The sequence below is a fragment of the Diuraphis noxia genome, unplaced genomic scaffold (genome assembly GCF_037042655.1).
Source record: "Diuraphis noxia isolate RWA-SAM2 unplaced genomic scaffold, SU_Dnox_SAM2 contig0004, whole genome shotgun sequence".
Classification (NCBI taxonomy): Eukaryota; Metazoa; Arthropoda; class Insecta; order Hemiptera; family Aphididae; genus Diuraphis; species Diuraphis noxia.
This window is the reverse complement of record NW_028301714.1, coordinates 21,670,876-21,693,446: the sequence shown is the minus strand read 5'-3', so window position 1 is coordinate 21,693,446 and position 22,571 is coordinate 21,670,876. Positions and strand designations below refer to the sequence as shown.

The 22,571-nt window shown below is 26.9% G+C and overlaps 2 protein-coding genes and 1 pseudogene across 3 annotated transcripts; 1 reads left to right on the top strand and 2 right to left on the bottom strand.

Moving 5' to 3' along the window:
* The first annotated feature begins 943 nt into the window (after positions 1 to 943).
* Positions 944 to 3,613, top strand: WDR79 (Telomerase Cajal body protein 1 homolog). Of its 2 annotated transcripts, none has more exons than XM_089225812.1 (7): positions 944 to 1,406; positions 1,485 to 1,673; positions 1,756 to 1,842; positions 2,312 to 2,538; positions 2,602 to 2,841; positions 3,021 to 3,147; positions 3,376 to 3,613. In XM_089225812.1, the coding sequence occupies exons 1-7, from the start codon at positions 1,393 to 1,395 to the stop codon at positions 3,518 to 3,520; spliced, it is 1,029 nt and encodes a 342-aa protein (XP_089081938.1). In that variant the 5' UTR covers positions 944 to 1,392; the 3' UTR covers positions 3,521 to 3,613. The 2 variants fall into 2 exon arrangements, with proteins under 2 accessions (XP_089081938.1, XP_015363453.1); XM_015507967.2 differs by having other exon boundaries at positions 944 to 1,413.
* Positions 3,529 to 20,620, bottom strand: LOC107162090 (aminopeptidase N-like). Its single transcript, XM_015508821.2, has 12 exons — positions 20,123 to 20,620; positions 17,561 to 17,719; positions 17,141 to 17,443; positions 14,427 to 14,607; positions 14,111 to 14,349; positions 10,102 to 10,297; positions 5,174 to 5,366; positions 4,810 to 5,087; positions 4,546 to 4,733; positions 4,308 to 4,475; positions 4,010 to 4,235; positions 3,529 to 3,888 (listed from the first exon to the last, which is right to left on the bottom strand). The coding sequence occupies exons 1-12, from the start codon at positions 20,578 to 20,580 to the stop codon at positions 3,625 to 3,627; spliced, it is 2,853 nt and encodes a 950-aa protein (XP_015364307.2). The 5' UTR covers positions 20,581 to 20,620; the 3' UTR covers positions 3,529 to 3,624.
* LOC149055845 (uncharacterized) lies at positions 6,392 to 8,724 on the bottom strand (annotated as a pseudogene).
* Positions 20,621 to 22,571: the final 1,951 nt, after the last annotated feature.

The window sequence follows — 22,571 nt, the reverse complement described above, 5'->3', positions numbered from 1 at the left end:
TGGGAGTAGTGGGGAGGGGGTCAAAAGTAAAAATATCTTTGTTTTTAAGAGCGTCAAGAAAAATCCTAAAAAAGTAACAAAAACGGAAATTTTTACAAAATTGATTTTTTTTTTGCTATAACTCAAAAACAAATCATCATAAATATTTGAACTTTTTACCAAATATTTATATTAGCGTTATCTATTTACGATTAAATTTTCAAAATATTTTGACTTTAAGCTATTTATAAACAGTTGAAATTTTCAATTTTTCTAAGATTTTTTTATTGAAATGCCTAAAAAAAAATTTGGCTGACCAAAGAATCTTTAAAATTTAATACAAGGCTTATTATAAGTCGTACTTATCGTGATATTAAATATAGTTGGTATACTTTGGGGGTCGAAAGTGAAAAAATTGTAATACAAATCAAGGTGTACATATTGTTTTTGAACTTGTCATGCATTTTTTAATTTTTCACTCACGAGTCGCCAACTAAAAAAGTAGTGAGACACATCAATTTGCATGAAAACACAGCAAGATAAACAGTGGTGATAATTATTTGTTGCCGTTTAATATTATACACGACAAATTAATAGTGATTTACATTGCCAACTAATAAAAATGATTAAATAATAACAAATCTAATAACTAATAATTTTTTAACAATATAAAAATAATAATACCAATTTTTGCTCAGATTCATCAATAACAGTTATGTTACAACTACGATATAGAGAAGATTTTCTGAACATCGTGGTTACAAGTTTACAACTTGGCGTAGATCCATAGTACCTACCTATATCATGATCTTAGTTGATAAAAAGGGGACTCGGATTGTAAATAATTTACTGATGTTCTATAGATAATAGAACCATTGCTATCACTTCAAACCACAGCCATTATCACTATAATCGACATTTCGTTTTGAAAATTTTCCAGTTAAATTTTTTCTTTTGCGGCAAATTCCAACATAAAACAATATCTGTACTTCATGATCTTATATTTTTTAAGCACTTGTCATTTTTATGTCGAAACATAAATTACAATTTAATATTTATTGTAAAAGTGAAAGAAAAAATGTTACTTATCAATGAGTTTTATTTTTAATAAAATTTAAAGTGTACATTTTTCATAGCAATAATAATTTTTTTAAATTTGAGATTTGTATACTAAACACCTGAAATTTTATTGTTTATTATTGAATTCATAAATAAATAGTAGACTAAATTTCATATAATATTAATTATATTATAGGTACAATATTAATTAAACTGTTGAATATAGACTACACACTCATTGATGGATACTCAAGAAAAAATTATGGAATTCAATCAACCTATTTATTTTAAGGATTTACAACTCATTTGTTCATGCTCTGATGATTTCCTCGTGAATGACAAAGAATTTCAACAATGTTTGAAAGGATGCAAATGGTGCAACAATTAAACTGTCAATAGTTTTGTTAATAATATACTTTTTTAAATATAATTTATTATTTCAAAAGGTCAACTGATGGTCTGAGTATTTTAACAAATAGCGAAGACAGAAGACTTCGAATTTTCAATATCGAAACTGACGAAACAGATCAATGTAAAAAACATCTTCATAGAATTAATGAGATAAAGGAAGGTGGTACTATATACGATTATGTATGGTACCCTAATACCATGCAAAATAATGATAACTTAAAGTTGTTAGTAAATGTATACAAACTAAAATATTAAATCAATTAATATGAAATGCAACATCAATGATTAACGTCATGATATTTTCAGAATTTTAAGTACTAGCAGTCGATCACCTATTCACCTCTGGAATGCTGTAGATGGACAATTAGAAGCAACATATAGAGTATATGATCAGTATGTTTATTTGTTTATATATATTAATACATTTTACTTATACCTACATTTAATATTTTATAAAATTTACATGTCGCTTGTAGATAATTTTCTACTCAAGACGATTGGACGCGGTGATTTTCTGTCTTTGTCTAACACACGTGGAACATACAATAAGCCTAATAAAAATTAAAGTACTTCTAGTTGCTCGATTTAAAATATGTAAAGATTTTTGAATTGGTAAACAAGTTTACTTTGCATCGGTCGAAGCATATTTTTAATATACATGTGTTAGACAAAAACAGAAAATCACCGCTTCCAATCCCCTTAATTAAAATATTGTTTCCTTCAAAAGCTAGTAAGACTTATATAATTAATTTAAAACTTATGAATCATCATATTACCGTTGTAATGTCCTCATTATTTAAAAATATGAATTTGGACCAATTTTATCTAAATATTTATTTTCATAATATTTATTTTTCAACAGTGTTGATGAAGTTGCACATGTTAATTCATTATGCTTTAATTGGTCTGGAGAAGAAATTTACTGTGGCAGTTATGGAAAATTAAATATATTTCGTACAGACCGTCCTGGACGTGAATTTATTGAAATTCCTACTAAGGCAGATTTGCATAGATCAATCATATCGACCATAGCTATGAATCCAGTAGACAAAAGTATTTTTGCTGTTGGTACATATAGTAAAGATATTGGTGAGTTCTTCTTTGAAATTATTATAACTTTATATTGTGTATTTAACAAAAGACTTTGCCTAGGTATATATGGTGGTAATCAACTGATGTACATATTAAGGGGACATAAGTCAGGAATTACCCAATTACAATTTTCACCTGATGGGTTGAAATTATATTCGGGAAGTAGAAAAGGTGACAATGATATTGTATGTTGGGATTTAAGAAATGTAGGTCAAACTCTATATTCTGTTGAAAGAACAGTGACTACTAATCAAAGAATTTATTTTGACATTTCATCAGATGGGCAATATTTAGTTTCAGGTAAAACCATTTTATTTTAAAATAATTATTCATAAATAAAGTGATTTGCCTTTGTATTGATTATTAAACTCAATATTTCAGTAATTTATTCCTATATATTTTGATTTATTTGTCTAAATTACTTATAAGTCTTACCAATTGTAAAATATCAATAATATCACTAATATTAAAATGTTTAGGTAATTGTACAGGTGAAATTAGTACTTGGAAATTAGACCACAATATTGAAAAGTCTGATGGCGTAGAAAGTGTTCTTCCTTTAAATTCTAAAATTTCAGTTCATAATGATTGTGTCAATGGTGTCAGGTTAGTAATAATCAAACTATATGAAAATATAATATGTAGTTTCTACTGTTTCTAGTAATAAGTACTAATAAACAATAACTATTACATTTATATATATATATATATATATATAGAACACTCATTTTAATTTAATTTTCAAAAGAATTTTGTTAATAAATGTTTTAGGTAGAAAAAAATAACCTTATTGTATTTTGCTATTAATTAATAACACTTTAAAACTATTTTCAGTTTGCATCCAACTCTTCCTTTATTAGCAACAGCATCTGGTCAGAGGCACAATGAAAATGATGATAATGACGATGATGATGATGATGGTAATAAACAAATATTGAAAGATATTGATATTAGTTTAAAACTTTGGGAAATAATTTAATCTACAAATTAAAAATTAATGACTTGTATTGTTATTTTTTGAAATTTTTGTTAATACAAATGATATATCAATAAACAATTAATAACTAATAAATACACTGTTAGTTATTGTATTACATTAAAATAATTTATATTTACTAGTGTTGTTACAAATAGCAAAGATAAAATAATAACATTAATGTAGTGGTATGAGTTTGAAATAGCACTGGATGTGGGTGTGGTAGTTGAACTGGATGGATCAAACCATTCGTGCAGAAGTGGATGACTTCTTTCAAAATAAGCAGAATTTAGTTCTACTTCCTTGTATGAATTATCAAACGATTCTTTCAATGTTGGTGATAAATAGGTTAAATTTCTGATTGCATTTATCTAGAAAAATAATCATAATAATAAAATGCTTCATATCTCATGGGACATAAAATTGTATCTAATTATTTTGTCATTAAGGTAACATTATGGTTGCTTAATACTTTATACATATCTAATATACCTCATTAATTTCCTTCCCTGTTGCAACGCTTGAAGCCAAATATGAGTACATAAGCATAATCGTTTCTTCACCTTCCCACATACTACTTAGAGATTTGTTGATATTGTTTTGTAAAAAGTCGGTTGTTACATTAATACCAACTGGGGTTGATGTCAGTGATTTAAACATAGTTTTGTAGTCTTGTGGGCGTATTGGACAATTATGATCAAGTAAAAGGTTTAAATACCTAAAATACAAAGGTTATTATTTTTTATACTAGGGTTAGACATCTTATAATTTTTTTTAAATTAATATTTACTGGGATAATATTGTGCTATTTGTGCTGCAAGCCAATGCTAATAACGACGCTTGTCTTTCGGAGGTTGATGATGTTTTTTTAAATAATTCAAAAACTTTATTCCATGTTTCGGTAGTTCCATTTTTGATACCACTACAGAGGGCTGCTTCTTTTACATCTGGCGGTATTCTATTGAAAGTAAAAATTAATTTTAAACAAATTATGATTGTAAGTACCTATTATTCAATTTATAAATTACTCAGTTTCATTTTTTTCCCACGCGTTAAAATAGTTTAAAGCTGATTCCACACATGGTTCAACATCTAATTTGCATGCCCAATTTGAGAATGCTTGCATACTAGTCTTTGTCAAATGTTTACCGTCATTTTTCTCGTATTGGTCACTGACTTTTTCATATGCTATTTTCGCATATGTTTTTGCAAAATCCTTAGATTTTCATATTTTTCATTAGAATTAATATATTTAAAAAATATGATTTAAAAAAACTAAAAAGTTATATTACTTGTACTTGAGCTCCTGTATGTGAACAGCGTCTTAATCTTTCTACAATGTATGACATGCTATTTAACACCGAATACCATGGAATAAAATCATCTTCTTTCTGTAAATAAGATACTAAAGTGAATGGTATAAAGTAGGGTAATTCGCCTGCTCTTGCTAAGTTGAATGAATCATCAATCAGTTGTGCTCTGTTGAGAACGTGTATTGTTTTTGGGTTAGATTTCAGTTCGGCAATTAGCCGATTCCAGTTTTTAATATCATAATTAACTCTATAGAAACCTTTAAAGAAATATAAACATTTATTTTAATGAAAGTGATCTAAAAAATAGATTCAGTATACATATAGGTATTAAATAAATTTTCACCTGTTGATTGAAGATTAAATATTACCCATCCTTCATTATCCAAAAGAGGTATACTAAGTTTGGTTTTTGTATTACTCAGCCAAACAGTTGGCTGAAGATTATTAAATTGTTTGTGTAATTGAGTGGTATATGTAAGACCAATGTACCACAATGTAGTAGAATTTAATTTAGGTACATCCACTTGATATTGTTTCTGTGAAAATAATTATTGTAATCACAATTAAATGATTAACTCGGTATAGTAGGTTGATTATTGATAGGTACCTATATAGGTAAATCAAACATTATTATAGGCATGGTTCGACACCATGGCAGAGGAAGCTAATTTATTCAATCCTTTATTCATGCATTTGCATATTTTTTTTGTTTTTTCTTGTTGTACTACCTCTACTATGCTAATATAAATTACGATTAACAATGTTGATGAAAAAACAAAAAATTGATGGACAGTGGACATATTTTGAGGCTTTGAGGACATTGCAGTATTTTTTAGTGAATACATTTTTTATTTTTGTGATGTAAGGTAAAAACCCGGAGTAGCTGCTCTTCTGTTTAGTAAATGTCAACTGTACCTACCTCATTATTGTAATGGATAATGTAACGAATGTATTAAATGTAAATTAAATTATAAACCTAACGTTAACTAATTCTGAGCAGAGACAATTTATCAGCTTATATTACTAGTTACTATAACCGTTTACCAACCTTTTTATTATAAATGTATTTTTCTATTAACTGTAGTAATGCGATGGGTTGAATTAATTTTTGACTAAAAGTTTAAAACAAGTAATAGGTACCTGAATACATTAAGTCATTAAGATTAGTAATTTTCTATTGAAATATTATTTCTTATATAATAAACTACTTAGTATTACCTGCTATTATGACATAAAGTAATAACTTAATAAGGTCAATAACATTTTACCTACTGGAAAACAATGTGAAATGTGAATGGATTAGTAGTATGATTATTCAAATGACTTGAAATTAATTTAAATAAGTATTAAGAAAATTCCATAACATACATTGGTAAAAAAATATATACACCCTGACACCCAGAGCCAAAAAAATTTTAAGTTTTAAGAATATTTAATGCTTTTCAATTTCAACAAAACAATTTTAGTTACAAAAATCATTATTTTATTATTGATATAGGTATTCATTTTTGTGGAAATTTAAAATTGAAATATATGCAAAGAAAAACAGTACATTTGTATTTTTGAGATACTTAGGTTTCTGTAAAAATTATTGCTTAAAATTAATCTAAATAATATGTATTTTGAAAATATAATTGCGTATAAAAATGATAATTTAAAACATACTTATATAATGGTGGAATGTTACAAGTTTCTTCAATTATAGTTATTTGAATAATTACAAAATTATGAATGTCGCTAAAACTCAAAGTTTAAACACAATTTTTTTGTTAATGTTCGATATTTTTTACTTATACATAAAATAGGTACCTACGCATAAATCAAAAATTTCAAATATCTATTAATAGCACAAATTTAATTAATGCTAATATGAAATATTCATTGAAACAATCAAGTCTCCGAGTACAAAATTGAACATAACAATATTTTTATTGCTCTGAAAGTTGGAGACAGACACAAATACGGAACACATGATAATATTAGTGATAAGTAGGTATATAAAACTATTTGATTTAAATAAGAGTTTTTCTAAAGATCAATCGAAAGTAAATCTTTTTGACCATTTGGACATTTGAAGGTATATTTGGTGGTGGTATTATAGTAGGTATATAGATAAAATATTGTAGTCAGTTGTAGGCTACAGAATATAATTAACTAAACAGTGTATTCCAATATATAGGTATTGTATAGGCAGGGGCGGATCTTCGATATTTTGATAGGGGGGCGCATATAAATTGTTTAGTTTTAAATTTAATTAATAGCTGTAAATCCTGTTTTATCAGTTTGAATGCGAATAATGGTTAGGGTAGTATAACAATTAATAGTTGATAGCATTATTCGTATTAACTGCATTTTTCATTTATATGAAACTCGTAGTTACTTAAAAAAATTATCGATATAAAATTGACAGTGGGGCACGTGCCCCTGTGCCCTTCCTCTGAATCCGCCACTGTGTATAGGTATAGTAGAGTATAATAGTATAACATAAATGTTGTATCTACGGCTTCAACACAATTGAGCAATTTTGTCGGCGTATCAAAGGATATAGAAATACAAAAGAAAACCTACACGGTTGAGCTTAAAAAACTCTATTATCTTATATCATTTTAAATTTTGAACTATATTATACAAGAAATATTTACATATTTAAATAATTATAATAGTTTAAAATATGATAAGATAGTTAAAATTCTTATACAACGCCGGCTCGATGGTTTCGGGACCTTGTGCAGAATTTTGTGGGGACCCATGGCCCATATATATTAATTTATTAATTATTTATTTATACATATCCATATTTATTTTTTACGTAATTTATGGCCCATGGAGCCCCCCACAAGCGCGGGGCCTGCCTGATGCGGTTTCACTGTTTGTCTCCCACTAGGGTCGGCACTGCTCTTATATAGTAATATATAGGCTTAGGGACTTGTAGCTCTAAAAAATACCTAAATATGCACCAAAAAATGACCAAATATGCTCTAAAATATGCAACTAAAAATAACCGTATACCTATGTATTAAGATATGGCCCCCAAAAAATAGGTATAACAAATATGTGATAAAATTAAATATTTATTTTATTAGAATTTATATTATATAAGAATATTATTACTTGAATTGAAAATGATATAATAAATTGAATTTTTTATAAGATAATTGGTTTAAATTTTAGTGTTCTTCCGTGTCTTCCGATCCTAAAGTAAAACTAAAATAATGTTTAAATATTTAAATGTTTTAATTCTTATTATTTTATTAATTTCTTTACCTTGAAAATTGCACTGCACAATAAGATATTGTTGTTATTATTCCTGATGTTTTCAAACGTGAATCTACGACGATTACTTGATAGTACATTTTTATAGACGGAAAAACTTCTTTCAACATCTACAGACGACATTGGAGCATACATAAAATAAACCAGATCATTACTTGTCAAGTCTTCAGGCAATCACTCCATATCTTCAACTTCACCGCTTAAAATTTTTGTAATTTTTAATAAAGATTTGTAACCAGGATTTTTTTCTAAAAGGTCATTTAACTTCTTTACGACTGCTTTGCCTTTTGTACATTTTAAGTCAACAATTTTATTTTTCGCATCTTCGACCGTTTTTAATGAATCGGATAATTTTATTCCTTTCTTTTCCAAAAATGTTATAGATTTGGGTAAAAATCCGAAATTCGATTTAATAAATGCCAAGTTACACTGTAGGTTATTCTTTTCCAAATACTTTTTGGCTGTCTTAATTGAAGCGGCGTCATCGCTGTCGAATGTTTTTATAACTGACTGAATGTTCTCCAAATGTTCGCAATAGTATATGGTAGCATTTATCGCGATAATTATAACGAGATATGAATGGTAGATTTTCGGAATAAAAGAAGATACCAATTCATAATATTATATTACGGCTCCACATGGAGCGATACAAAAATGTGCCGCACCCGTCATCGCCCGGTTCAACTCGTGCCGCAGTCAACATGTTAACTATCTATAGTTTTCAATTTGAAATTTAAAAAAATTGCCAAAATATGCAAATTAAGCATAAAAATGTTAAAATAAGCACTTTCCTGCAAAATTTATCAAATATGCAAAAATATGCACATTCAAATTTTAGATCTGATATCGTGGCACCGAGAAATAAATTTATTTCGCACTCTGCTATATTTAACAATAATTAAACAAAGTATGCAAATGCTATAAGTCCCTAAGCCTAGTTATATATGTCCAAATCTCCGATAAAATTATTTTTATTTTATTTGGTAAATGGACATTACATTTATTTATTTTTTAACATTGATTTTTATTACCTATGTCAAGTAGGTATAGATATCGATATAAGAATTTTGTATTATAATAATTTGTTTTAAACATTACTTATTATGATTTTTTATTAATTTAAAAGCAAATTGCATTATTTTTTATGACCAAAAATATATATCGATAATTTATTCATCTGTAATATTGTCGATAAAGCTGGACTCAGCTCATTGATGGCGGCTAAATTTAAGTTTGTTATCATAATGATTGGTGTAATAATACGAGAAAATAATAAATTTTAAAAAAAATTGGCATTTTGAATGTGATAACGTCGCATAAAATATCGTATGCTCAATCGTGTTGCTAAAAAGGTATATGCTCCAAACTCAATCGTATACTACCGGAATCTACAACTTAATTTTAAACTTATTATTATAATAAATTATACTATATATTTAATGATTTATGTTTAATATTCTATATTTATTAAACTTATCGGAAAAGCAAATATCTACAGAGGGAGCTTTTGCATAACCCAATGACGTCATTTCAGTTTTTAATAGATGGACAAAATTTTTGATTACATATTAATATAATATAATATTTCTTTTCTTTCATAAAACTCATGTTCGTCTATATATAAATATATTCCATGTATATTAGATAATGAGCAATAATTACCAATTTTGTTTATCACTGCATGGCAACAATTCTTTAATACAATAGTACAAAATACAAAATTTTCTCAAAATATTAGAAAAATTGATATGTTTTCACGCTAATTAAATATAACTATGCCATGGTTTAAACCATTAAATGAAAAACAACCAAGTATCGACCCATCGGGCTACTTTTAAATCAGACAGGGGCAAATACCTATCTTGCGACCCCCCCACCATAGAAAATGACGGCACTGAGTATACCCTGTTCACCAGTTTCTCCTCTAGCTATCTATGAATACATTAAGAATATTATCGATTGATTTTAATTGTTAATACTTATATAGATACGACTTACTTGGGATATAACAATATAGTTAGGACTCGATGTATATGTATCGATATATATTACAGGATATCCTGCTTGATCAGTCCACGACCTCATAAACTCTTCGACAGTAATTGTATTTCCTAATATTCCTGATTTATAATTCGCGTCAAATATCACATTATCAAATGAATTCCATAGATTTTTTGGTTCTACAGCTTTATACCTAAAATTAAAAAATATCAGTCATTTAATTTTTAAAGAAAAAATAGTTAATAAGTTAATATTATTAATTATTATCATATATTGTTTGATAAATCATTAGGTTAGGTAGGTATAATCTAACCAATTTATATTTATAATTATTCTATAATATACACAAGGCCGGCCGTAGGTTTTTTGCCGCCCTAGGCAAATCTAATTTACGCTGCCCTATGCAATAGTTAATTTTTGTAGAGGAGGGGGTTGAATAAAATAAGGGCATTCATTTTTATCTATGAACCATTGTTTGGTATATTTTGAACAATGAACATACAATTCAGTATACTATATTATATTATACAGGGTATCCCGCGAGGATTTACCCATTGTGATATCTCACAAAATAATGGAGATATTAAAATTCTGGTTTTATAATAAGAACTACAATTATATCATATTTTAATTGATTTTAATGTTTTGGTAAAAAAGTTAAAAAATATATTTTTTTATTTTATTATTTCCAAAAAAAATGAAGGATAGCCATTTTGTAGAATTTATTTTTATGAAGATATTGACGTTTCAAAATTTTATTTTCATTAATTTCCTGATTTTTAATATTTTTTTTAGTTTCGAGAAAAATTGTGAATTATTTACACCGTAATGTAAAAACATGTGACCCGCCACGCCGCGCGCATTCCCATACGGACGGCCGAATACCTTCCATGTTCCTAATAGTTATAAATTATAATCATATTTTATTTCTTCAAAACTAGAAAAAATATTAAAAATCGGGAAACTAATGAAAATAAAATTTTGAAACGTTAATATTTTCAGGAAAATAAACCCTACAAAATGGCTAACTTTAATATTTTTGGAAATAATTAAATAAAAAAATATATTTTTTACATTTTTTACAAAAACATTAAAATAAATTAAAAACTGAAATAATTGTAGTTCTTATCCCTCTGAATCTCATTATAAAACCAGAATTTTAATATCTTCATTATTTCGTGAGATATCACAATGGGTAAATCCTCGCGGGACACCCTGTATATATTATAATAAAATCACTTTGGTTCATTTGAAATTTGCCGCCCCCACACTAGTGCCGCCCTAGGCGGCTGCCTATTTTGCTACCACATTGAGCCGGCCCTGAATATACAATATATATTTAAACTATATTGGGAACAGTTTATTGGGGGATAGGTTGGTCCACACAGACATATAATAAATATTTTAAAACCTTAATGATCTTTTAGTAGGCACGTGTATTAATTACATATTTATATCTCAAGATATTACATGTAAAATTTTTATATTTTCAATAACCTTTTAATATTATTGGTTATATTTACCTACCTATAACCTATTACATTTCAATATACATAGATACAGTGCCGGATTAAGAGATTTGGCACCCCTAGGCCCATGTAAAAATAGCGCTCTTAAAAATAAATATATGTTTATCAACAAGTAACAAGGATATTTAGGATATTTAATATACTTAAAAAAAACTTCTTATATAACTTGTTTGCATAATTTTTTTTTAATATGTTTTAATTAAATTAATAATTATATAAAATTCAGAAAAACAATTGGTAATTAGATATTTAGAATTTTATTTAAAAAAAAAATTATCAATAACAAAAAATTAAAAAAGTTGATATCTTTCTGGACTTGCTGGTATCAAATTCAGTTATTGCAAGGCTGGGCATTAACGAGTTAAAAAGTTAAAGTTAAGTTAAAAAGTTACTTTTAACTAAGTTATTTAACGAGTTACTTTTATTTTCAAAAGTAACTTCCAGCTTAACGAGTTTCTTTTTTTTTTTTAACAACTTCTAACATAACGAGTTAATTTATTAATTTGTCCTTATATAAATTTCATATATCTAAAATTATATTTTGATTTTTATAACTTGTTGATATTATATATACATATATGTATATTATATATATAAAAATAATAATTGTGGGAATAACCAAATACTTTACGATATGAATGTGAGTGTTTTGCATTATTTCTATATTTGAAATTTCAATAGATATTAGAATAAAGTGTATAAGTACAACTATCTACCTATATAAAATTTGGAAAACGATTTACGAGTAATAATAATAGTATTAGATAATAATATTTTATTTTATTCTGCTTATTCACAGAAAATATGTACCTATATATATAATATATTATTATAAAACAAAAATGTTATATGTATATGTGTAATTTATCTAATTAAATCCTAATAACAAATTTAATAATTACAATTTACAAATTTAATGGGTATCAACAAGAAAAAAATTTTTAAGTTAAGCCATCATTTTGGAAAACGTGTAGGTAAAAAAAATACATTGAAATAATTTATTTGTTTTGTTAGATTTTATAATAGATTGAAGTATGTAAGTAGTACTTACTAAGTACCTACTGTAATTAATACAATTACATATGTTTATTGAAAATAGTTAGACTTCCATTATATTGTGTTATTTGTTAAGCTTTGATAAAAATGTATGATAATTTATTGTACATGAAAAAAGAAAATTAACTTATTTTTAACTAAGTTAAGTTACTTTTTTTTCAAATTAACTTTTAACTTTTAACGAGTTAAATAAATAAGAAAACTAACTTTAAACTTTAAACTTAACTTACATTTTTCTGTATTAACTTAACTTAACGAGTTAAAATAATTAGTTAACTTGCCCAGCCTTGAGTTATTGTATTAAAATAATCCTAACTTTGAAGTAGTTCATTGTCTATGTTTAAAAGAGATAATGCATTTAATCAAGTTGATATAGTTTTGTAGTATCTATTTTTTTAGTTTACTTTATAACTTTTTCAATGGTTTTAGTTTGTTCTAATGCTCGTTTTCCATTTTCAGCTCCACTTAATTTTGATTTAACCATAATGACAATATACTCGTATACACAATAAAGTATACCAAAGTTAAAAAAAAGTGAAATAAATAAGTTATAAAATATATAAATAAATTCACAAAATTTAAAATAAGAACACGTCAAGTCAAATTCAAACCTTCAAATACTAGAAAACGAAATTACAGATTTGCAGAACAAAAAAATTGTTCTTTATCAACAAAAGTACAGACTGATAATAAAAATATCTACCATGTGCATAAACCATAGAGTAACTCTATTGCATAGAAGAATTAGGTACTTTATGGCACAAATATAAAATTGATAATAAAAATAATAAAATTGTGTCAATATAACCAAAACAAAAAAAAAAATTATTATTTCAGAATTATTACTAAGGAACGTCATCTTCGTATTTTTATATGATTTATTTTATATGATTTAAAATTAGGGTGCCCCTACTTGGGCCTAGGCCGTGGCCTACTTGGCCTATGCATTAATCCACCACTGGATAGGTACCATTATAAGTCAACATTTTTTACTTGAATGAACTACTTTTAAGCTTTTAAGAAGGTAATTAAGTTAGATTAACAGAATTAGCTTAATAGAAATTTATAATAGGAAGGTGTGTAAAAGTTTTCCTACAATTTGATTTTATTAATATTGTATTATATACAATTTATAATATAATATATATATTAATAGCTTTAAATAACAGATAGGTTACTAATAAAGCAACAATTATAGGTACAAGATAACAAATAGATTAAATTAAGGCATAAATAAATATATTTTATTTTATTCTTATTATATTATTATATATCATATCTGGGTATTCTTTGATATTTAAAAATTAAAATTTTAATTATCTTAATGAATCTCTTTCTCTAATAAATACTTACTGTGAACAAGTAATAACTAATTGCTATTATATCTCACATTCTCACTATCTTAGGTTATAAAAACTTACTTGTAAGTATTCAAATATAATGTTAAAGATTTTCTAAATATATCATCATTTAATGCATGATTTAACATTCTTAGCACTGAAGCGCCTTTGTTGTAAGTAATTGCATCAAAAATATCTTCAATTTCATTTGGATCATTAACATTTGCTGTAATTGGATGACGTGGTCTATGATCGTAGGCTAATGCTGCTTGAAGCTGTTCAATGACAAATAGATCTCCAATACGCCAGTCAGGTTCTGCCTGTAAAACCCATCGAACCATTGTTCAACTAACATTAATTCATCAATTAAAAATTAAATGTATTTTTAATATCTAACCGCATGAACTGCAAAATATTCGAATAATGTGGCAAAAGCTTCATTTAACCAAACATAATTCCACGAAGAACATGTTACGAGATCACCAAACCACTGATGTGACAATTCATGTTGAACCATTGTAATTACAGTTTCTTTGTCTTTTTCAGTAGATTTGTCTGTTACTAGTAAATATTTTTCTCTGAAACATTACAAAATTTAATAATTAAGTAAGTACCAACTACCAAGTCGCGCCGCGTACACCTTTCACTACACACGTGTATGTACATCGTTCCGCATAAATCCGTGTTACTTCCAAAATGAAATAAAAATTTTTAATTTTACAGCATTGAATGCGTAATGAAAATCTCTACATTTAACTGTTTTTAAACGCATCGAAAAAGCTAATCTTTGTCGCTAATTTCAAAAATCTTAACATTTATAATTACCAATTATCTTACTCGCACGACCATTTTGGCTATCAGACAGCCGGCGGTCATTATAGTCTAGTATTTTTATAACAGCTAACAAATATTCGCCGCTCGCTACAGAGAATGAAAATAACGAAAATACTTCACAATACTCCCTCCCAAGAAAACATAACAGAAATCACTTATGATTCATCAAATGCTGAAACCACCAAACTTCTATCAACAGTATTTGTCCGAGGTGTAATAGACTTTGTCAAACTTCACAACAAATTAATTAAGCTAATTTGTTCTGAAAAATTTCTTCTTCAAATCGTCAATAAACGATCTAAAAATACAAACTACTGAACCAGAGTCATACCGTAAATTAATACATTATTTAAAAGATAAAAAAGCGCAATATCACACATACCGACCCCAAGAGGATAAAGCATTCCGGATAGTTATCCATCGACACCAACAGACGAAATAGGAATAGCAATAGCTATTGAAGAAATAGGCTTTTCAGTCCGACAGGTCACTAACGTACTCAAGAAAATAACAAAAGACAAATTGCCAACAACCTATACACGGGTAGGTTCAGTCTTCTCTAACTTATCTCCTATCCTAACTGGTGTTCCCCAAAGAGCAATTTCTTCTCCAATCCTATACAATATATACACAGCGGACCAACCTACTACCCCCCCCCCCCCAAACTAATTTTGATGAATTTGCAGACGACAAAATTATTTTCACCTTGCATGATACTTCACAAACTGCTTCTCAACTTCTACTAACCCACCTTAATATGATGGAATCGTGGTACTCCAAATGGAGAATAAAAATCAACAATGAAAATTCCTCACACATCACGTTTAGTATCAAAAAAAAAATATAATACCCCCAGTAACTCTAAAAATAAAATCATTCCTCAAACATCTAACTTACGTTAAATAGGTCTAATACTAGATAAACGTTTAACCTGGGCTGAACACTTAAATAAAAAAACGAATTCAATTGAACATCAGACGAAAATCCCTCCATATGTTCCTCGGTAAAAACTCAATTAGCTTAAGAAACAAAAAAACTCCTACTATAAAAAACATTACTAAAACCAATGTGGTCTTATGGCATCCAATTATGGAGTTCTGCCAAAAAATCTAACATTAATTAAATACAACGTTTTCAATCTATAACATTCCGTATGACTACAAACGCACCTTTTTACATTTCAAATCACACACTCCACTCCGATTTAAACATCCAAACAGTTCTGGAAGTAGCAAAATCATCCTACAAATTATTTCACTCCCGACTATCAAACCACTCAAACCTTCTGATCCTCGCCCTTGACTCTACCAACATACCTGGAGGCCCGCCAAGAAGATAAAAAAGAAACTGGTGCAAATACTTAGCAAAAACGTAAAAACTAAATTCAAATAACTCACACATTTAAATCCCTCAAGTCATAAGTACTACTGTTGGGTAGTTCCTTAAACTCATATAAATTCAAGTTCAGAAATGCATATAATAAATGCATATATTATATATTATATTATATTATTATGCTTATTGTAAATTACCTTATAGATGAGTGGAGTTCTTATATAAGCTTTATAAACTATTACCTATACATAAATTATAAATACCTACCAGCCTTATTAAGAATAAAATATCTTACCATGAATAAATAAATTAAATTAAAAAATAAACATAATAATATAATATGACAAGAACTATTATAGTTTATAAAAAATGGAGTACTCTAGGTCGAGAATACACTTAATTATGATAGGTACTACGTAGGTATAGTATAAAGGTATATATAACTATGTATCTGATTGAAAGTGTTCTAGTTAAGACTTAAAAGTTTTAGACATTTGGTATAAGGTGCAATCGAATTTTAATTGATAATTGGATGCGTGAAAAAGGTTTTTTTATAATATATTATCATAAGAGAATGTCAGCATCACATATTATACTGTTCGATTTTCTCTCTCTGGCCCACGCGTGACATAGACAAAACACATTTAAGCAGAATCATTAATTTTATATTTTTGAGTAATCATAGATTAAAATCATTCATTATAAAAACGATGGAGAATAATAATTTTAGTATTAAATTCATCACTAAAAATCAGGCTCATCCAGGAACTAGTGACGTCGGCTGTCGTTTGACCTCAGAACACGTTAGTGCGGCTAACGCCAACCTCTAGCCACACCAAGCCGTAAAAACATAATTATATTGTTACTAATAATTCAAAAATAACGTTGGAAATAATAAAAATTATGATATAAATGTTATAACAAATATTTGGATACATTTACCTGTATGTATTTAATCCCCAATTTTCCATTGCACCTAACGAAAAGTCTGGAATTGCTAAAAGGCCTATTTTCGAATATGTATATGGTATGTTTGTATAAATTTCCATAAGATTCAGTAATTTATTTGCCCTTTCGTTGATGTATGTTACTTGATCAATATAGTCTGCATGGGTGTAAATTAAAATTCTTTGATCTTTTGTTGTATTTACAAATTCCGATACTGAAAACGCTATTAAATACGTTGAGATCGGTTCTGTAGTTTGATACTGATCACATACATATTTAGGTTGTCCTTCCGTTGATCTACAAAATATGAGCTTTAATTAAAATATAAAAATTGTTATGTGTATAGTGTTGTTGTATGTTCGAATCTATGTTTGTCGAACATGTTTTTTTAATAATTATATTTCATGAATTTACGGTATAATAGTTTGTTCTGCAATTTGCATATTTGACAGAGAAATTTGATTTTCCAATCTTGTGATAAAAATTGTAAAGGGTGTTTTATATGCTGGTTCGTCGTAACACGGAAACGCTCTTCTAGCATATGTAGGTTCAAACTGAGTAACAGCTAACCATCTAAAAAAAAAATACAAATTATATAATTATATGTAAGTATATAAAATATATTATAAATGATATACTACCTATACCTACCTACTCTTAACAACAGATTTGGATAGACCGAATTTTTTAAGTCAATTTGATCCTCTTTACCATACCTCAAATCAAAAATTGACTAAACTATAACGAGTTAAAGTTTCGATTAAAATTATCGAATTTCTTAACATTCATCATAGAATTTCAGGTATTATCGTGCAATTTCAAGTATTTTTGTTTTTTTGTATCCATAGGTTTGCAGACATTAAATAATTTGAATTTAATTTTGAGGAATTAATTAACCTCAATTAGACGTAAATGTTAGTTAATTTACTAAGAAATGCAATAACTTTAATCGAAACTTTAACTCGTTATTATAGTTTTGTCAATTTTGATTTTAGAGGTATGGTAAGAGGATTAAATTGACTTAAAAATATTCGTTCTATCCAAATCTGTTGTTAAAAGTAGCTGTTCCCACTTAAAAAAATGCAAGTTGTATTACGCATGCGCACAATAAAAAGATGAAAATTTGAAAATTTGAAAAAATGTGTATTTCAATAGTCCCTAACTATTAAAAAACAACCCCATCTCAATCCAATATCACTGGACAGAATTATTTAAAGTGTTACCTTTAAAAGGAAACACATCACTGTATACCTACACGGCCACACATATTATATACCTACCTTTAACCTTGTACTTCCGTAGAATAAAAAAGTTTTAACATAAAAATATGCCTAAAATATTTACATTTCTGTACTTACATGATAAATGTATTGTTTCTAATAAGATATAACATGTTAAAAATAATAAAAGTAACTATAGGTATTATTTTTAATATTACTTTATTTTTTTATTACTTTCGGATAGGGGCGCTCAAATACACTGCATAAGCATTTTAATAATTTAGATTTTTCAAGTAAATAATAAACTATAAAAATTCATTCTCTGTTAATTTGTGTCCTAGTAAATAAATATTAAATACCTATTCTGAGAAACCGTAGTCTGTCCCACTTTAGTACTGAGTACTGACATAGTGACATGGATACAATTACAAAAGAACATAAATTACGAGTATATTGTTATTTGTTTATTTTCATATTTTGCTTGCATTGTAAAACAATTACAATTAATACTGAAAATTGCAATTAGAGTTTTAAAATTGACTAGTGATAACTTGTAAAAAAAGCCGTGTGTACTGCTATAAACAAAAATATATTTCCTGTACTCCAAAATTCTACTTGGATACAATATTAAAAAGCAGGTGAGTGGATGTCAATCTGTTTTACAGTATCTAGGTTAGTAGATTACAAGTGGGTAACTGCAGTAATATGGATGGTGTTAAATTTGAATTCAAAGATAAAATATCATTGTATAAAAAAAACTATTCTGAGCGGAGATGGTTTGTCAGTCTAGAATATTTTAACTAAATAATACTAAATTGAAAATTTAACAAATTTTATCAAAATTTGAATTTTAAACGTTTGTTGAAAAAAAACGTAACTGTGTAACCATTTTAATATTTTCCAGCGATTATATCAACTTATGAGGCACTGTGTATAAAATTGTCAAGCTTTTTGAGTTTTCACCCAACAAAAAAATTTTATTAACATTTAAAAAAAAAACTAAAATATTTGGGAACTGAAAATGTCCATACACAGCTCAGAATAAGTCGAAATATTTTGAAAATTTGATGGTGTATATGAAATGCTATTATAAACATTCAGTGAAAATTTATTTGTATCTGTGGTCATTTGTTTTAGAGTTACACCAAAAACCAAAATCGATTTTGTAGAACACTGGTTTTGCTTAATTTTTTATTTGTTTTTCCTGCCGCTTTTTAAAACTATTGAGAATTTTTGACTTCTGTCGAATTCGAATCTGCAATAGCAAATTTTAAATATGTAAGATTCAAGTCAACAACTGTAAACTTAGCCCACTTTTTCAATGAGTGGATAGTAAAAATTAAACTTTTAAAAGTTTTATATTGTTTTAAATCTAAACAAAAATTGTATTGGATTTTTATTTCACATTGTCCTTGTCATTATTAAACAGTTAATATTATTGGTTTTTTTTTTTTTTAACTGTAAATTACTATAATTCAAGAGTAATTTTGAAGTAAGTTAGTAAAATGCAAAATTAATATATTAATATTTAATACAAGAATTGTACATTTTGAACTGTAAATATTTTTAAATCATTTAAAGAGGAACAAATATTTGTGTTATATTATGACGTTTCAAGTAATTTAGCATTTGAATAATTATGTAGGTACTAGGTATTATACATATTTTATTTTCAATATATAAAATATAAGTATTATAATATGTACTAGGAAATGACGAATTATTTATACCTAAAAATAATTGAAAAAAAACTCACTTCATATCATTCTTTTCGTTCTTGTACCAACTTTTATAGAAACCAGACATGTCGTTCCGTAACTCTCCAGAATATGCGATTTTAACTTCATACACTCGATCGGCAATAAGTCCCGGTGTCTTAAGTTGAATAATGAGTTGTTCATTATTAACCACGACGTGATTTCCAGACACCTCAATTTCAGTGGACGATTCAGTATCCTTTACATTGATTTTATTTATTTTTAAATCAACTACATTCAAAGTTATCTCTTCCGTTGATGTTTTTGCCCGAATCGTTACGACGACGGTACCGATAAATGTGAAATTATTATTTTCTGGTTCAATAAAAGTCTGTACATTTAACGTATATGATATCGGTTCGGTGTTGTTGGGCAAACGAAATATATCCATTTTCTCTGTTGCATCCTGCGTAAAAACGCAAGAGAAAGACACAATTAAGAACAATAATTTCAACATGTTAGCTTAAGCAATGCAAATTATAAACTAAAAACTAATATAGCTCCATCAATACTATTCTTACGTCATACGCATATAAAATTATAAACCAACAATCTTATCATGACAAAACTTAATAATATAATGACTACTCATGAGTCTTGACTCGAGTGTCAGATAATTACCTACTTATGTTATATTTACATTGTTTATCTTTTTAATATGTTTAATTTATTTTAATAAGTATTTTAAGATAGCAATAGTCATCAAGTCTAATGAAATAAAAATAGTCGATGTATATTATCTTATATATTTTAATATTTATAAAATATAAAAGAATAATATTATATATTCCAATTATATACCTAGTCGGGCTAGTCCTAATATCAACACCGAAGTTAGTATTATAGGCACTTATTCATTGGCAGAAATTAAGGCCTAGACATATATTTTTTAAGAATAAAACTATAAAAGTGCATTAAATAATAATTTCTTTGTAAAATTGGTAAATATTTTGACTGAAAAGTTATCTATAGCATACATAACATATCTATTACTTTAATCCAGTAATCTTTGTTCATATATTATAAGCTATTTAAATGAGAAATCTAATACCAATTGGCAATTGTACAAGCTAGAATTATCTGAATTGTGTAATATTAGAATTGTTATTAGTTGCATTGTACCTGCAATATATGTGGCAGGCAAACTGGAATTCCGTACGCACGAAACTCCACAAAATAAAAGTTAAAACATATTACTCAAAGCCATCTAATGAGTAAAAATCATCCCCCAATATGTCCAATACGCGGCACCAATCTAACAATTAAACAAATGATGACCAAATGTCGATTATACTCAAGATTGGCCACAAATTTTAAAGAACATTTATCAGAATCACTCGGCTTCAACAGTTCATCGCTCTTAGCCACCTTCAAGTTTATCACAGCAGAGGCTGAATTGCAATACAAAATATAAATACTGTATAAATAATTGCATAATTGTATATACAATTGCTGATGTAAATAATAACCCAAAATTGTAACTCAATGATCTATGTCGCCGAGGGTAAATTTGTGTTAATAAAATAAAAAATTATTGGTTGACTTAATACACCATCCGTTTTATTTTAAATTTTTGTAAGACATCTTTGTGAACTGGTATAGTATTTTAAAAACAACAAAGTCAATTTATTTTCTATTTTTTAATACAATACGTATAACTATAGTTACTATTTTTTTGTAATATAATCTACTTATAATTAAATTAATTATGCTAATAATGTTTTCAAGTGGAGTGGTTTACTGCAATAATTAATCATATTAAAATATATATTTTGTAGAAATTATTCAAATAAAAAAAATAAGTTACTATGATAAAACATAATCCTATAGATTTTATTCTGTATTTATTTTAAATCAAAATTCTAGATATAAATAACTAAACATGCCTACCTGCAGCGTTATAAATATAGACTTGTAGTTAAAAGTTAACTATAACATATAATAGAACTATAAAACAACTAAATATTGTATAAGTATCTATTTAGTTAAATAGTTATATCAACCCATATTAGACCAAATCCAAATGATAATTACAATTTAAATTTATTGAAATGATGGCAGGTCAATAACGTAAATATAGAAAAAAAAACTTTATCTTTTTATTTTTTAATTGAAATGTAATTTGGTCATTATTTATTTCAACAAGCAATAAAGGCTCGACAATAACAATTTTATACATGGGAATAGTAAATAGTAATACACCATTGTTTATCACTACTTATATCAATAATACTATACATTATGAATTATGATTAATGATTAAAATCGGTTAGTATATAATTATATATAACTAATAATGAATAATAAATAAATATCAAATTAAATTAGAAAATTAGAAAAAATATAGATGATATATAAACATTAAACATAGGTATTGTGGTTATTGATTTTACTTTATTCATTTATTTTATTTGATTTATTTTTAACGAGATATTGTACCTTTGTAAT

Excerpts from the sequence above, each read along its gene's own strand:
- WDR79 (XM_015507967.2), top strand. The coding sequence starts at position 1,280 with ATGGATACTCAAGAAAAAATTATGGAATTCAATCAACCTATTTATTTT. Across the intron at positions 1,674-1,755 it reads AATAATGATAACTTAAAGTT|AATTTTAAGTACTAGCAGTC; the intron begins GTTAGTAAATGT and ends TGATATTTTCAG. Across the intron at positions 1,843-2,311 it reads ACATATAGAGTATATGATCA|TGTTGATGAAGTTGCACATG; the intron begins GTATGTTTATTT and ends ATTTTTCAACAG.
- LOC107162090 (XM_015508821.2), bottom strand. The coding sequence starts at position 20,580 with ATGTTGAAATTATTGTTCTTAATTGTGTCTTTCTCTTGCGTTTTTACG. Across the intron at positions 17,444-17,560 it reads GCAGAACAAACTATTATACC|ATCAACGGAAGGACAACCTA; the intron begins GTAAATTCATGA and ends CATATTTTGTAG. Across the intron at positions 3,889-4,009 it reads CAGGGAAGGAAATTAATGAG|ATAAATGCAATCAGAAATTT; the intron begins GTATATTAGATA and ends TTATTTTTCTAG.